This window comes from Bolinopsis microptera, chromosome 9, assembly GCF_026151205.1.
Source record: "Bolinopsis microptera isolate Bmic1 chromosome 9, MBARI_Bmic_1.0, whole genome shotgun sequence".
NCBI lineage: Eukaryota > Metazoa > Ctenophora > Tentaculata > Lobata > Bolinopsidae > Bolinopsis > Bolinopsis microptera.
This window is the reverse complement of record NC_087080.1, coordinates 2,681,683-2,699,164: the sequence shown is the minus strand read 5'-3', so window position 1 is coordinate 2,699,164 and position 17,482 is coordinate 2,681,683. Positions and strand designations below refer to the sequence as shown.

Below are 17,482 nucleotides of genomic sequence, written 5' to 3'. Positions count from 1 at the left end.
TTATGTTCAAGCACCAAACAAGTATTTCAAATCACAATATAATAGACAAATCGGTAGAACTTCTACACATTATATAATATTCACATGTCACGAGATCTATTATCGTAATTTAATATCAACTCAACTTCGAAGAGTCTAAATTCGGAAAATATCAAATTCAATGAATGAGTAATTACTGATAATCTTCTAAGTTTACTTTGGAAATTTGCCGGCTGGCTGTTATAATTACTGAAAATAAAGGAATTTTGTATAGGCCTCAAAGTAAATATTCTTAATTAATTATGAGATGAAAATAAAACTAAAAGGTATTAATGACTAGAGCTCTATCCCCAAGTATCAAAAGGAATCGTTTCATAGTTAAGAAGCCGTTTCCATTAAAAGCTTTAATGCTACTACAAAACCACTACATAAGAAAATCATAACTTATAGCTTATCTATCAATATGAGGGCACTATATCAAGTAACTCTATCACAAATCTAACAGTTGAAGATAGAACAGAACGATCAGCAGAATTACTGTGCTCTGGTACTCAACATTTTACCATCTTTAATTAAAACTTTAGTTTAAAATTGAACGTGGGGAACGCAGCCCAACAGGCCAGAATTCTATTTATTTAAGTTGTTTATCTAAGTTTACTGCCTTCTTTCAGATTCACTGGACACGGTGAGATGCAAAGATAACGTGAAATTAAAATCAAACCTTAAACATTGCAATGAAAATGAATAATAAACGGAAAACATACGCCCCAATTTCAACACAACACCTCTAGGTTTTACAATACTCATAATATTCCAAGATCCAGCTTGGTTTATTAATTAAAACTGTTCATTTTCCTAAGTTTAATTTATAGTTCGGAAACTTTATCCTGACGTCGCATGCTTTATGACGTTCTCAATTGATAATCTGAAAAGGTAGAGGTCATTATTTAAAGAGTTCAAACATAAGCAATATAAGTGCTAAAATTAATTCAATTGAAATTTTAATGGCAGCAAAGAAGATAAAAACGTGACGAGTGCTTAAGGTGAGAATGAGCAGTGAAGAGTGAAGATAGCACATACCTCCGTTCTGTGTGATGTACCGTACCCAGGGTAACGCCTGGTAACCACTCTTCTCTATGATCTTCAAATACCGTACCTGAAAAGGGGATGTGTAAACAATTATTAAAACACGCGCACCAACAACGTTTTTAAAATTAGAAATTGCCAAATCTACTCTAGTGAAGAAAAACAAAGACTTGTATGGCTCAAATCGGTAACACGACATCTGTCCGACAGCGGCATCTGTCCGAAATCCCTAATTCGGCTGTCGGACAGATGTCGCTGTCGGACAGATGTCGTCCAATCGCTCAAATCTAACCTGAATTCCGGACACGGTGAAGTAAGGAATCTCAAATTTGACTTTTATGGGAGGTTTCCCTTCGTCTTCCTCCGCCTCCACACTAGGCAGACCAAAGTGGGCTCGCATCAGGAAATCTTTACCGCCCTAGGGTTTATGATGTGTTAGTGCGAAGGTCTGGTCAAATCAATAAAATTACATGTGAGTACCGACATATTAAACAAGTGAAATACGTCGTTGAATCCACAGTAGGCTATGGGGACTATGAGGATCTAATTTCACTTCGACGGGAACTTAAGAACGATATAAAATGGTAAAATACCCTGAGAATGTCAGAAAATGCCGAATAATAGAAGGCATTAAAATGTGTACTCACAGGGAATTGCTTGATGCTCCAAATAACAGCATTCTCCTCTGGTACGTACTTCACAGCGCCGATAGTGGTCTTGAACTTCGGGGAATCAGCATCGGGAGGCACGGGGATTATTATCTCAACATTGTTCGCTGTTGACCGGCGTTTGAATTGACTCTTAGCCTGAAAATGTATGGCCGTTAGTCCAACGTCCGTGTTAGAAGGTGAGGTGCAATGTGCATCCTGAATACATGTGGATTGTGGAGGACGTTAATTGAATGAATGTATTTAGCACAATTAGTTTCATAACCGAAATCATTCAATTTTAAACCACCTGATAACCTTTAATCATATTTTACATTGAACACTTGCTGCCTAACAATTGCAATAACCATAAAAGATAAAACTCGTTTCATGGTAGGTGGCTTTACGAAGCCCTGCAAAAGTAAAAAATAATACGATACGGTCGGAGAGGGTAGCGAATCTCGTTGGAGAGGGTAGCGAATCTCGTTGGCATTAATTTCTGAAAGCTGATTAGTTCCAGGTAGCTGCTCCTTTTGTCGAACCAATTGTATAAAAGCAACCACTGACCCTGTTAAGATGCATAATTTTCGACTGAATCTCAACGGAGTCAGCTTAGCGACCAAAGAACCCTTCTGTATTATTATATATCCAACCTAGCCAGTAGCACTCCTAGCGATGATAGTTGTGATTTCTCTGTTCTCTCTCCTGGCCCTGACTCTTGGAGGGCCCCTCACAGCAGATGATCTGACCCTCTTTGACTTCACGGACTCTTCCAGCACCCCAAACTTGGACGCCTGGAAAGAAGTCAGCGACACTGTTAGGGTTCCGGGGAAATCCAAGGCTGCTTTCGTACTTCAACAGACAAAGGTTTTCCAACGGGCGGTTTTCTTCGGAATGCTGAACCCACAACCAAACGGAGCGGGCTTTGCAGGCTTTAGAACAGCCATGCCAGCTCTTAGTGACGCCCAGAAGAACGCACAGGGACTCTCACTAAATGTTAGAGGACAGGGTGAATTAGATTACTACAAGATCGTTCTTAACCAAGCTGACGTTAACTACGACTTTGAGTACAAATTCTTGATCACCCAAAAAGACTCGTTTGCCGAAAAGAAACTGCTGTTCTCAGACTTTAAGGCTTACTACCGAGGGAAGGTGGTGACTAATCCAGTTCCGCTGGATCTTTCCAAGGTGGACAAGATCAGTATACAGACCTTTGGGGGAGTTTACGAACAGTACAAACAATCTGGCACTGGTTCTCTGGAGATTGACAATATCACTTTCTTTAACTAGACTTTTACTTGATATTAATCCTTGGAAATGGTTTTGTTATCACTATTAACTATTAAGTTGCATCCAAATGTGTTTTCTTATATTGAATCTGAACAGGTAAACGATTTAAAATGGTGGGAGGACTAAGTACAAAAATCACCATTGATATGGTAATATTATTGAATTATTTAACCACTTAATTTTTTCTAGTTAACCCTCAAGTATCCACTATCCACTAATTCACCATCCAGTGAATAAAAGGCCCAATCGTAAATCAATTGGAGGTCCATTATGATATGGAGACACGTCAAAAGCTTCCAGTTGCCGAATTAAAGCTTTTAAATTGTTCCATTAAAATATTGAGATGTAACATGACGTCATAATGATGATGAAATAAAGCCAACACTCTACCGAATATTATCATGAGGATGTGTAAGTTCACTAGAATAATTTGATAACAAGGAGACTGAAGAGTCGTCACATCATGAGGTTTAAAGAGTTGCTCAGTCGCCGCCCGCTCATGAGCAACACAGTTACAAGTGGTAATTACAGACCAATGCTTTGTCTGTGTCCTTACTTTTGTTTCAATTATAAGTTGTAATTTACGACGTCCATTCTTAATGTCACTACCATCAGTACTACCATAAGATACATCAGTTTATATTATAGTATATACAGGGTGGGCCAAAAGTCAGTACCCATACGTTGGCCTTAATAGCTCCGCCGTGTTTTATATTTGAGAGCTGTTGCTTTGCAGATGGCATACTGTACTTACTGGTTCGAGGATTCCGTCGTCAAAATTTGAAAATTCGAATATTTTAGACCACGCCCATTCAATATTAAAACACCTATATTGTTTTCTCTGAACATGCTGAACACCTAATATTTTCAGAGACGGTAGATTATCAAATGTTGCATATGATCTGAAAACATGAGGCAAAACGGATTAGAAATGACGAAGTTATCAAGCATTTACTGTATCTCGTTAACAAAATTGACTGGGTGATTATGTGACACCGTGACACGACACTTTAATTGGGCACCCTTAACAATTCACATAATGTTTAACGGGGTAGTTAACGGGGTCACCTTATCACGTGATTAGGTAAACCAATCACCTGATCACACGTAATGAATAAACTCGTTATGCTTCATATCTCGGTCACCTTAGAAGCTACCGTTCTAATTCTTTCAGGACAAACGTAATTCGAATGGCCAAACACAATTCAATAACATTTAGCTTGATCCGACTATCCAAACTATCAAATAAATGTGAAAATGAACTTCCATTTGAAAAAAATGAACGCGAATATTTTTCGAGTTGACAAATTCCTCGAACCAGTGGTGGTACTAAGTCATACCAGAAAGAAGTATTTAAATTGGGCACTCAGTGACTGAGCTATAAAGGCCAACGTATGGGTACTGACTTTTGGCCCACCCTGTACATCATCGGTACTCACTATTCAGTAAAAAATTGAACACGCACGCGGTGTTAATAAAACAAATATTTAATAAAACAAATATTTATTTTTACGGCACAATCAAACAATATCAATAATAAATAAATCAGGGGAGGTTTGAAGAGGTTTCAAGTGCCGAAGGCCACTGCTTATCTTTAGGATTTGAGAGTGACCTGTGCTTGAAACCCCCTCAACCATCCACTACGTCAATATAATACTTATTATACAAATATAGAAAAATATAATTATCTAAGCTAAAATTGCTTATTGGTCTAGTTAGGTGACATAGGAGAGCCCAGTTGAGTTTTAGTTTAGGTTTATGTTTTAAATCATAGTTTGAAAGGTTAGCCATGTTTCATGGCAGAGAGAGATATCATGTGTGCAGAGCCGTACCAGATGTAGAGTTTGAGATATAATATAGATTAGTTACCATATATTAGGGTCACCTCGATTTTGGAGGGATAGCAAGTGCTTTTTAAGGTTAGATTTAATAATACCTGACGAGGCTGATAAGTCTGAGTTTTTGGAAGACCCCGGGATTATTATCCCATCTACATTAGCATCACATATTTCGAATACATAGGGGATGAGATCATTCCATATTTTCGTAGAGGTGTACAAAAAGTTCTGTTGGGAGATATCTAACCTCAGTAATGGGACAATCAGACGAAGTTTTTCATTTCTAGGACAGAACTTGAAAAGATCTTTAATCGACTGGGGGACATCAAATTTAAGAATTTTGAATAGCTCCATAAATGTATGGTACATGTGCAGATTCTCCAGGTTCATAATTTTCTGCTCAGTGAATAGCGGTTTAGTGTGTTCAAGACAGTAGTTCTTTTTAGCCATATGTTCGTTATAAGTTCTTGAACGTGCACAGGTTAAGTAGTATTCTTTATGATCAAAATTGGGAATGTTACCAAATAGCAGTCGTATACATCGTTTTTGAATAGCAAAGATTTTATTCAGCTTATGTTTAGGGATCCCACCCCAGCAACTTATACAATAGCTAAGATGTGACATAAAAAGAGCATTGTATAGTTTCAAATATTCAGATTTGGGAATGAATTTGCAAATTCTCTTAATCGATACAATACTGGAGTTCAGCTTTAAAGATAAATGATTAAGATGTGGTTCCCAACATAGCTGTTCGTCTATTATCACCCCAAGAAATTTTGTACATTGAACTTTTTCTAGCTTTTTGCCATCTATTGAAATCGTTAGATTCCTGTTAAAGGGCCGTGTTCTAGCACAGGTCTGTGTTGCTCTTGACAAACCTGGCTGAAAATGCATAAAACAACTTTTCCCTGCATTTATATGTAACTTGTTAGACTCCATATAGTTACTGACCTGTTTCATTACATGATTAGCTTTTTCAAAAGCTTCCTGTGCTGAACGACCTATCACAAAAATATTTGTATCATCAGCAAACAGGACGAATTCAGCCAAACTTGAGGAGCTCACAATATCATTTATATAAATCAGAAATAGTAGAGGTCCTAACACTGACCCCTGGGGTACACCATACTCAACTGAACACTTGTCCGATTTTTCAGTTTGAAAAGAAGTTACTTGGCTACGGTTTGTTAGATAGCTAGCAAGAGTTTTTAGTGCAATACCTCTTACTCCATAGTGTTCAAGTTTATGCAGGAGTTTATCGTGCTCAATTGTGTCAAATGCTTTACTTAGATCAATAAATATTCCAATTACATGATTTTTCTGTTCAATCTCATTAAGTATTTTATTGACAGAATAGTTTACGGCATGAGATGTTGAGTGTTGTTTTCTAAAACCAAATTGTCGATCATAAATCACGTTCATAGCACTGAGGTAATTATATAACCTATTATAAATTATTTTTTCAAGTATTTTGCCAAATATCGGTAATGTAATTTCCCGAATAAAATTTCCCGTTTTCTCTTTCGTTTGATATCAGTCGGTTTCCTTGTCGAAAGTTCTTACATTTAATTTCGGAATGATCAATATTTTCGCCGTTGAACTTGATAGATTCGGATACCGGTGGAGAGACGAACCATTGTTTGACACGTGATACGTGATAGTGATTAACCAATAAACGTCTTCCAGAGTGTCCAATCAAAACCTATTTCCGTTACCACGTGTCAAAACAAATATGGATAACCTCACCGCTGCACCGTCTTTAGTCTTTAGTCGTTACAATAAGGGCGAGTTGGCGAGTTGCCAGTTTATAAAGCTATTTTGTTCCATCTCTTATTACAGGGGTCCACGTTTATAATAAAGTAAAATTATAAATTATTATAATATAATTGGAAAATTCTTTCAACTTATTGAGACTATAGTAAAGAACCATGGCGACAACATTGAAACCGTTTTCAATGTCATGTTTACTGCATCAGTTCAAAATGTAATATACTATAATTGAGCAATGAGCCTACATCACCGGTAAATATATTTGTATAGCAGACTTCGTTATCTTACAATGGCGAGCAAGATGAGTGTAATTATAGCGATCTGCCAGACACGGGGCACGTGTATCAGCACTTAGCACTAATGCCATTGAAGAAGCAGAGGTTCGCATATATCACTTGTAGGACATATAATATAAAAAATCATAGATCCTTATCAGGGTGGCTTATAATGGCTTACTTGTTTGTTTGTTTATCGTGTACTCAACTATTCAGTTTTTAATAGAGTTGCCATTATCGGTACAATTTTTTTATCACGATAATCTATAACTTTTTCAAAATCATAAATTTGGCAAGATAATAGAAGTAATATTTGTCTGTACTCTGCATACTTGCTCCTATGCTCCTTAGATGCTATGCAACCTTGTTACATCATCATTATATAGTTCATGTAGTTACAATATCATTAGTTCATGTAGTTACAATATCTTTAATTGAATTTAATTTCCAAAAATGCAGAAACGTTGAGTCATGACAAATCCTCAATAAAATTAATATCGGTAAAATTCGAACTTCGAAGATAAAAATAGAAAACTTTGATAGCATTATCGAGTGCTTTATTGTTTAATGCTTTGTTATAGAATCAATTGCAATATTGGCATTGCCCTTTAACAAGCCGATATTTCATCGACAAATGTTCTCTATGCCTATTGTTTCTCTGCAGAGAATTATAATTACGTATCAAGGTTTACTTCGTGATCATTCTGTATTCTTGATATACATCTGCAGCTAGAATACCGGGGTCCGAGTAGAACGTTACCAGCGATAGTTAAGGTTCTTTCTCTTAACATATCGTGTACGTAGCCTATCAAGAAGGGTTCGAGAAAGTGGCGAGTCTATCTCTTGACTCTTCCAGCTTGCTATCAATAAACTGAACATTCACTTCTGCTTAAGGGAGATTGTTGTCTCTTTAACATAGTCTTGATAATGTCTTTAACTAACTCAGTCTCTCCTGTATTCAGTTTTAGATTAACTAGCTCCGAGTCATCCAAAACTCCGTTTACTGCATCTTCAACATACTACACACTACACATCAAGCTCGAACAGGTTTTGCAGTCTCGTTGCAGTATGAGTTTATTTGAGCTATTAAATTGCTATGTTATTCACAACTATAATATACACGACACAAACTTTGTAAAGAATGGCAATGTGATGGCAGTCTACGACATAGCCTATAATTCGTGTCTAAACGAAACAGGAAATCTGTGCTCGTTTCGGCTTTTAAACGTAAGTTGAAGATTTATCGAACTCTTCGGTTTTCTAATAACAAAAGATTCTCTGCATTTGTACAACAAATTTAAGAAATTTACAAAATTGTATTATTCTCCTGACAGGGTGGCTTCCTCTCGCTAATGAGCCTTATTGGTCTGGTGATCTGCGTTTGGGTGATTTACTGCATCATATTCTTTGTCATCAGACTTCATGGGACTCAGGTAAGGGGGGGCCGGGGGGCCGGGGGGGGGCGGGTGGCTGTATTGTGTTATTATTATAACAGAGGCCAACCCGGTTGAAGATGACAAAACTTCATTAATATAAGTTTATATAACTTGTTTTATAATACAAAATGACTACTTTATACAACACTAGAGCTGATATAAATTCCTCAGAACATGTTTGTGATAAACGTGCTGTTTTACGATACTATTGTGGCAATCATAGGCTTCATCAGAGGTCTGGGTATAATCAACAAGATGTTTGTTGGCGTGAATACCGATGGACAGGAGAATTATTTCTGCTTCGTTTTCTCGCTTGTCGGCCAACTTTTTTGGTGAGAGAATAGATACCTTAACAAGGTTACATCCTTTACATTTTTCTTAGTTTTCCTGTTAATTTAATGAATGGTTGTCAGTATCCAACCCCATTTTCTCAATAAAGTTATCAAAATGAGAAAATGAATATGAATAACAAAGACTATTGAGGAAACACGGGAAATATTTGTAAATTCATTCTATAAAGTACGGCTCTGGATATCTCTTTCTCTCAGGAACAGCCCCATGACAGTGTTAATGCCTCTAACAATAGACAGGGTCCTGGTGATTATGTTTCCTTTCATGCACAGAAAGTGGATGTCCCACAAGATAATATTTCTGATGATAGGGCTGTGGTGGTTCCCTTCTCTCTCTTTTACTCTGTACCATCTGGTTCAGTACCAACGTGGATTAGCTAAGGTGGGAAGATTACAAATCACCCTTAATTGCATGTTTTCAGCTTGTTTCTTGATTGAAGAAAACCCAAAAAATATCTAGAGTTATGCCCGAAATAGTCTATTATGACTTTAAAATGACAAAAAATCACATTCCAATAATCTTCAGATAAGCTACCAGCCAGAATACCATCGCTGTACCTTCGACCACCAAAGCACCGGACAAATGGAGGCTATCATCCTCTACTTCGTCCCGATCATAACTCTAGTAGCAGTCTACACCGTCCTGCTAGTACAAGTTATCAGAATGAATATCAAGTTTAGGAAGCTACTCCTTACGTCCCTGTCTATCTGCGCTTCTGGAGTCCTGATAGCAATCCCACAGACTCTACTCTACATGAACGTTCACATGGAGTATAAAGAGGCTCAGTTCTTTACCGTGACTCTATTCTATATCTCCCCACTATGCGACTCTGTTATTTACTACTGTACTAATCCTAGAGTAATGGAGAATCTGTCTCAAACTGAGATTGTTAAAGCAGCTTCAAGGTTCTCCAGAGTAATTATTCCTTCCAACTTTTCTAGGGGATTGTCTGGAGATTGAGCAGGAAAACTGATCTAAAAGTGGGCTACGGCCACCAAATGCTGGAATTCAACCAATCGCAGTCCCGAGAGATGTGGTTTCTGGTGTGGAGCATATTTTATTTGACAAGTGACAGTGATTCTTGGGTTTGATTGGTCAAAGGTCAAGAGTGTAAGCTGATTGGTTTATTGCCATCAATTTGTGGCAGAAGGAGACTGAAGTCGGAATTTGATGATATTTGGTCTAAAAGGAGATAAACGGGAACTTTTGTGTGACAAAGTTGGTAAAATGTTGTTGGAATTTAGTGAAAAGCCCAAAATAGAGGCTAGCAGAATTAGTTTTGAATAAACCTCTGTTATGTGAAGAGAGTTTTGTTGAGTTTTTGGATTCTTGATTCGCTAAGATTTTGGTATTTTTAATGAGCTTCAAATCATATTCGTCTTTCGACACAAGACTGTAAGTTTTCTAAAATTTTATTTTGATTTTGTACATTAAGCGTAAGTATTTAATTTTACTTCCAGATCCATAATTTCGTAAAAATTCTTGAGAAACCTTAACCAGTAATGTTTAAAACACGATATAAATCCCGTGATAACGCGGAGTAAAATGCTGACCTATTTTATAACCAAAACACCTTCGTAGTATTCCACAGAAACACACAACGGTGGAATCTTAGAGTAAAAGTTATATTTAGAGTTGGTGTTGAATTCTGTGGAACTGTTTAACGTCCGGCGTGAGCCGTGATAATAACGGGCTTCTTTGATAGTGCCAAAAATGCACCGTCCTCCCTCGCGTTATGCGGCTTTCAGTTATACCTAACTAAGTCGTGCATCTTAATCTACTTCCCGGCAGTTTTAAGTCTCTTGTTAAGGCTTTTAGCATTTAAACACTATTGACTCGGCAAAAATCGAAAATTCTTTCAGTTTCTTTCCCGAATTTGACTACAATAGTTAAAATCACTAATTGTGTAATGAGTCTAGCTAATACGTTTAGTGGTCAATTAAATAGAGTGCGTGACGTGCGCGGCTCTAGACGCGCAAATCAAATGGTAACATTTGTTATTTTCGATGTATGTAATCATTTCGCGTGTTCCGCAAAATTGTCAAGAAGACCCTTCCGATAGTGCGTACATGCACCTTTCAAATGAGAACATGAGTATACTATATTAACGTTTGAGAACATAAACGTTCACATACTATGCATTTACAATAAATTAAGTACATCAAGATGTGCATAGTTTCATTCGATTTAACAAAACGTTATTTTCTGTCGCACTTACCTTAATCATGTATTCAACTCTGCTGTGAGAATGACGCTCAATGACACTTTCTATCAGCATCAGAGGTTTAGACTGCGTATTCAGCCTGTAGCTCATCAACTCAAATTCGCCGTCAGGAGGCACAAACGATATTGTACGATCGTTTTCAAACCTGGATGACATTCGATTGTGAAATCAAGACCAATAGGTGGGCCGGCATTCAAGACACAGCATGGAGAATTAAATATTGATTTTATGTCTTGTGATAAACATACAAAATGGGTTGGTTCACATTTAATTAACCTGGACAATCTGACACACTGATGAAACTTGACATCTTCCAACTCCACTGCTTTACTTTTGCTCCTTCCAGTACTTTCGAACAGTATCTTATCGTTCAAACCTAGCCGCAGCTCAGGCATGCCACTCAGCATGACTTTCATTTTCACAGATCCCACAATTTCACTTTGTAGAACGTTCCCTTTGGCTGATACCTGAAGTGTTTGATGTGTTGTAAGGGGGACACGATGAAACACGTGGCTGAATTCTAAGATAAATTTCCCAAATTTCAATAACTCGCATTCAATGAGGCATTAATAACCACAATAGAAGCTTTACATCTTTAGCTTGATTTGAACAGTGAGAACAGTAGGAACAGAAAGTTAATATTGATGCTAAAACTGATAATAAAATGTCTCACCAGTAGGTTAATGCTCTCAACAACATCCAGGAAGACTTCATTTTTACGATATTTGATTCCCTCAGGTCGCCAGGACACGGCGTTGGTAACAGTCGGTGGGGGCCGCGGGGCTACTTCCATTTTGTGGGCATCTTGTGTGATAAACCTGCGTTGAGGGCGGGGTATGAGTTCATAACACTGTTCACTATTACAGTTTACTTGTTTAATAACTTAGCAACCTGCATTGAGGGGGTATCATAACACTGTTCACTATTACAGTTTACTTGTTTAATAACTTAGCAACCTGCATTGAGGGAGTATCTTAACACTGTTCAATATTACAGTTTACTTGTTTAATAACTTAGCAATTGATTTTAACTGCTAAGGTAGTACCACAATTAAATGCATGTAAGGATTAAAACAGTGTCATAAGAGCGGCGTAATGTATACGTGGTGATCTTATTGAAGCTTTCAAGGTTATAACATAAGCCGTTTGGCATTTCAATAAATTCTTGTAGAAATATTTATGATTACGTGTGATAATGTTTGTGTCATTACTATTTTATTTGATTTGATTTAAGATCATGAATTTTTATGAACAAGAGTAAAAATAGAACATAGTTAGGTAAAAATAGAACATAGTTATTCAACAGAAACATACTCTTGAAGAACTTTAGGGTCTGTTGTTTGAGGATAACCAAAGTCCATGAACTCGTCCAGCAACTCGTACACAATCACAAAGTTATCCCTGATACTTTCCTCCTCAACTTCTTTGAAATACTCCGTAAACGCCTGGCAAGTGCAGTGCATGTCTCATGAGTTTGTATTAATAACAAGGGAACTGTGTATTTATCATTGTAACCCGTGCTGGAGATGCAATATTCTGGGTACTAGGTAATCGTTGGTTTTATCTAAATTTTAAATAAATACTCAGTGCTTCAAATTTCGAGTAAGTTTCTAAAAGCCGTCCCCCAAATCTGATTATGATTTAAGAAAAAAATATTTGCTGTTAATCAATGATTTAAAAAGTTAGACAATTTATGGACATCATACCTGAACCATTCTGTACAGATACACGAATATCAGAGCAATGTTTGCGTTAGTCCTCGTCATAGCCACAATGTACAGGTTGCTGTATTTGATGTACGCGAATGTGGTTTTCTCGTGACGGAGGATTGGACTTACTGTTCCCTCCTCTTCGACCTATCGGCGAAGCGTATTTTTAATGCTTGTGTGACGTTTATAGATATGATTTTGGTGGGAGGTGAGACATATTGACACGTGTCTAAAAATATGTATCACATCCCCGCCAGAATCCACATCTACTCATAATGTAATTAACGAAGTCTCAAGAAACCATACTGTAGAATGGCACGGTCTTCTTATGAATCTTGAAGGCATATAAATGTTATCAGCAAAAGTTAAACTTTTAATTCAATAAAAGGAATATTGGGATAAATATCATATCTAATTATTGAGCAAGTCAACAACGCGGAAAATGTTTCACATCGAGATGAGGCAACTTTGCAAGGATTGAAAAACACCACAATTGGATTCGTTGTAACATTATTAACACAGAAATCGCTCACATACTAGCAAAAGCTATTGCTAGCTCTATTACCAGGATAATACCACTATAACCAGGATTACCAGGTTTGGTAGGTTCAGTACTGAGTACACTGTACAGATCTTCAAATTCAGTCGTAATACGAGGTCGGTGTTTGTAAAAACAGTAAGGGACCGGCTAATTAAGCAAGGTCAAGTTAATGAACATGAAACTAGTTCTAATTACCACATACCTCAGTGATGAGTGGCATGAAGTGATCTATCTCTGACATAGGGATATCACCTCTGTAGTTTCGTGATATCAATACCTGTACAAATAGTATGTTAATTGGTGCTCAGGAGTTTGTAAACAATTGGTCAGTTAGATTTAAGGGAAATAGGTACTTGTATTACCAAAATAAGTAAAGAGATTTAAAAACTAGAGGTCTGTAGTCTACAGCTCACTCACCTTGCCTTTGAGGTCCAGGATGAATACCGCTGAAGCAGACATCCTGGGCTGCTAAAAATAGTTAAGGCCATATTTATTGAAATAAACTTATTAATTATATACATATCAATAAAAGTTGTTATTTCTTAGTTTCAACGAAATTTCCAGAAATACGGGGATGGGGAGAATTCAGGTGACCAAATGGCAATTTCTCTGGACCTCACCAATGTCTCTTTTAGTAGTTGTGTAAATTGGGTTTTTTTACTAAATTAAAATGCAAAAGATTTCGATCAATACATCATTATATTATAAATTAGTACGTACCACAACTGATACACAACCATTGCAGTATCTTTAAAAAAACTTTAAAAATTGAATATCGAATAATTTCTCAATAAAATATGTGTATCATCCGATATCTACATTACTACCTTCAACAAGATCAAGAATAATTGCTTTTTGTTGAGCAATTTTCTCTTCGACCTCAAATAAAGCAGCTTCCATAGCCCGGTTGGTCAAATTTATGTTGTTGTGCTTATTATTTGCACTTCTGACAAACAAACAATCACTTAAACTGAACTCTTTGTTTTCCGTACTCATTTCAATCTGAGCTTGCAAGTCAATGATGCTTGTTAAAAGTTCTGTTTCGAGACTTGGTGAATCCTTCTCCAAACCATAGTCAACTGAAGTAATCCATTTGTTGAACACATGGTAATCTGATTTGAACTTTGATAAACATTCTGACATTATGATTATTTTGTCCATTTCACTCAACTGATCGGTAATGTTATCATTATTTGTCACAAATACATCTAAGGCAGTAGAGCCAGTTATTTCTGAGGATGGAATTTTCAGTCCAACAAAACCTTTATCTTTAGAAATGTTGTCTTTCATTATTGTCATACAGAATTCCCTGATCAAACGATGTAATTTCAACTTCTGGAAATGATTTTGTTGCATTCTTTCATAAATATCATCATTCTCATTCACTGAATTTACACAAGAAGACGCATTTATTTGACCATTTAGAGCTGCTCTTAGTCGGCTGTAAATCAGCTGTTCAAGCAAAGGGAGAAGCTTTATCTTTTCGATGTACCAAACCAGTAACATTAAGCAAGCATAAGAGCTGGTAGCTAAAGACATCCAATGTGAAAATCCAATGAGTTTTGCTACTTCAATCAAATCGTCTGATGTTTCGGTTTCAGGAGGATTAGATCGTGTGTTCTTTGAAATAAAATTGGTAACATTAATTAAAAAAGTCTGCATGCTTTTCAATGCTTTCGGATCATTAAACTTGCTTAATCTTAGTGTCTCTGGATGAAGAGGGAGACCAAAATGAGATAACAGTTCACTCAAACTTAGAATGACTTCTTTGATCCCCATGGTGATTATAACCTGTGAAGAATAGTTATTGACATGATGATGATGATCAGAACTCCAGATTAAATCAAGATACATTATATAGAATTTTAGCATAATTGAGCACTGAATCCTAATTTGGTAAGAATTTGGACATGTGTCTTTAAATGTGAGTGAATCATCACATTTTGGGTGATGCTGGGGTATTGTAAATTGTGGAAGTAATTGTAGAACTTATTTCATCAAATAACGGCTTACAAGGATGTTAGAAGTTGGAATAAGCCATGAATTAATTGCTTTGGAAGCGTTTCCCATGCAACGAAAATTCTATGTGAGATCTGCAAAGATCGGCCTAAAATTTACCACTTTTCCAAAAACGACGATAATAAACAATAGCATAAATATGATTTTATCAAATTATGTCATTGCCCACTTTGATGGTACCATTAATATAAAATCACGATTCAACTTTAACTGTTTGCTATTATAATTCAACTATAGCTTTAACAATTAAACTAAAGCTATTATATTAATGTAGTAGAGGCTCTTACGGGCAAATATCACGCTTCTTTGCTCGAGCCCTGGGACTTCTTTTAGGGTGCTGAGATGAGTAAATGAACACGGAACCCCAGATAAGCACTAATCGTAGAGCTATCTCAACCAACATGATTCTTCACTTAAAATAACACTTCATCAGATCCTGCCTAAACCAGTATGTTGAGAAAATACGATTTTTGAAAAAATGTGTAAAAATGGAAACGGATTATACATGAATTTTAAAACTCCCCTCCCCTTCCACACTCCAGAGTTTATAATCGTATTTTTCAGTTTTAGCGCTCGATTCTGAACTACATTTACTGGGCCGCGCTCAGCCTGTCATTCCGCCTAATCTTTATGTTTACCAACATTAAAGCCTGGGGTCCTCAGGTAAAACTACATCTATTTAAAATAAAATAGTGCGCGGCGCAGTGCACTTGAATTTAATTTTTTATTAACACATCGTTAATTTGATTGATGATTTCAACCCATTGGATTACACAGGATTACACAGGATTGTAGTTTGCGCGGCGCGTCGAAGCGGTGAAGTCCTCCAAATCATTAATCATTAAATTTTAAATTCACCCAGCAAACCCTACCGACTAGTGTATATCTCCAAAAGTAAAATAAATAGAACCTTCCGGTTTTCAACAAAATTTCCGTTTCGTAAATTTAAAGTTTGCTCCCCAGGAGCCAAATTTGGTACAACTTAGATTCTGAATTAAACCGAAAAGTTTGATTTTGGGCTAAATAAACGATCACAGCTTTTAAACTTTGCAAAGTGATGTCGTTGTCATGACTTTGACCATTGTTAATGATTTGGCCCGGCGCGCGCTACTTCGTAGCTCGTGCCATTTCGAGAAGAAAGGGGCGCGCGCTACTTCGAAGAAATTTAGACGAGTAACATCCGTCAATCATGACTATGGACTACGAGGCTAAATGTAGCGTGCGAAAGGTAAACTTGACGTGACGCGCGACGACAAACGTGCTGTTGAAAATCTATCACCTCTAGCGAGCCCAGCAGGCAATAAGGTTTTCTGGGCAATTTTAACATTAAATTATGTGATCAGTGATTAGATTAACGGGTGCCCAGGAACCCTGACCGGATGGGGCTTAACTTTGAAAGTAAAAGAGTTGGAGACTTTTCGGTTTTTTGTAACATGTTCCTCTTTTAAAAGTAACGTTGTAGGTTTACAACCTACCAGGACGCGCGCCGAGTTGGACTCGTCGACGGTCCAATATATGGAACAGATATTTAACGAGTATCGCCCGTTAAAAAGTAACGTTACCTCTCCAGGAGGAAAATTCAAGACAACGTAATTGTTGAGTTATCTCAAAATCTCCAGAAAAGTCCCCTTTCGGGCCGATCAAAAGTTTGCAACTTTAACTTTGCGGGTTCCTGTACTCTGGTTGGCTGAATTGTGTCACGTGGTAGCTGCCTGAACATTGGAATACGCCACGCGTGCAACTCATGCTTGTTGTCGCGCGCGAGGTCAAGCCGTCTGTTTAAATTAAACCAACTCTAGTACCACCACCAGCCGGTAACTTTTCCTGGGTGATACTTGTAAAATATTTGTTCCATATACTCTATATACTTAGAAAAATTTAGAACTTGTGCCCGGACACGACCATTTGGTGAGCAAAGACTAGGTGTGGACTTTTACAAAAAAGAACACTCTAAGCCCTTGTTTAAGAATCAGAAATTGTTAACTGTTCACAACCTGTATAAGTACACTTGTCTCTTAGAACTATTCAAAATTAATAAGTTAGAGGAACCATTATCACTGTACTCATCATTCAACAGGTCACCACGACGAGAGGATTATTTCATCACATCACAACCATCCTCACAATTCATCTACCAATCATCCTACATGTGGAACAGCTGTCAACAAACATCAAGTAAGATAAGTTTTAATACTCCGACAAACGGGTTTAAGAATACATTGAAAATTGCTTTACAAGAATTGCAATTCAAGCATGATACACTTGATTGGTGTGAGCTTAATTTTGCCACGAATAAGCTCAAGTTTTGATTAATGTGA

General features: G+C 37.0%; 3 protein-coding genes across 4 annotated transcripts in view; 2 read left to right on the top strand and 1 right to left on the bottom strand.

Moving 5' to 3' along the window:
* The window catches only part of LOC134820429 (uncharacterized), an 81,056-nt gene that overhangs the window by 23,905 nt on the left and 39,669 nt on the right, over positions 1-17,482 (top strand). The window contains exon 1 of one of the 2 annotated variants that reach the window (XM_063830813.1): positions 3,427-3,436. The exons of the other annotated variant lie outside the window; for it this stretch is intronic. The gene's annotated coding sequence lies outside the window, so the exon portion shown is untranslated. Of the gene's footprint in view, positions 1-3,426; positions 3,437-17,482 lie in introns of those variants that run through there. 2 annotated transcript variants of the gene reach the window in all.
* Positions 25-17,482, bottom strand: part of LOC134820423 (AP-1 complex subunit mu-1-like) — a 111,816-nt gene continuing 94,358 nt past the window's right edge. The window contains exons 2-12 of the mRNA XM_063830802.1: positions 13,563-13,615; positions 13,348-13,422; positions 12,602-12,751; positions 12,210-12,340; positions 11,570-11,714; positions 11,173-11,363; positions 10,891-11,041; positions 1,713-1,871; positions 1,358-1,483; positions 1,060-1,135; positions 25-904 (exon numbers count right to left, since the gene is read on the bottom strand). Of these exons, the coding sequence (XP_063686872.1) occupies positions 882-904; positions 1,060-1,135; positions 1,358-1,483; positions 1,713-1,871; positions 10,891-11,041; positions 11,173-11,363; positions 11,570-11,714; positions 12,210-12,340; positions 12,602-12,751; positions 13,348-13,422; positions 13,563-13,604 (1,269 nt within the window). The 5' untranslated portion in view covers positions 13,605-13,615 and the 3' untranslated portion in view covers positions 25-881. The remainder of the gene's footprint in view (positions 905-1,059; positions 1,136-1,357; positions 1,484-1,712; positions 1,872-10,890; positions 11,042-11,172; positions 11,364-11,569; positions 11,715-12,209; positions 12,341-12,601; positions 12,752-13,347; positions 13,423-13,562; positions 13,616-17,482) is intronic.
* Positions 8,238-9,632, top strand: LOC134820993 (uncharacterized). The gene is made up of 4 exons (XM_063831659.1): positions 8,238-8,318; positions 8,493-8,653; positions 8,870-9,053; positions 9,198-9,632. The coding sequence occupies exons 1-4, from the start codon at positions 8,238-8,240 to the stop codon at positions 9,630-9,632; spliced, it is 861 nt and encodes a 286-aa protein (XP_063687729.1).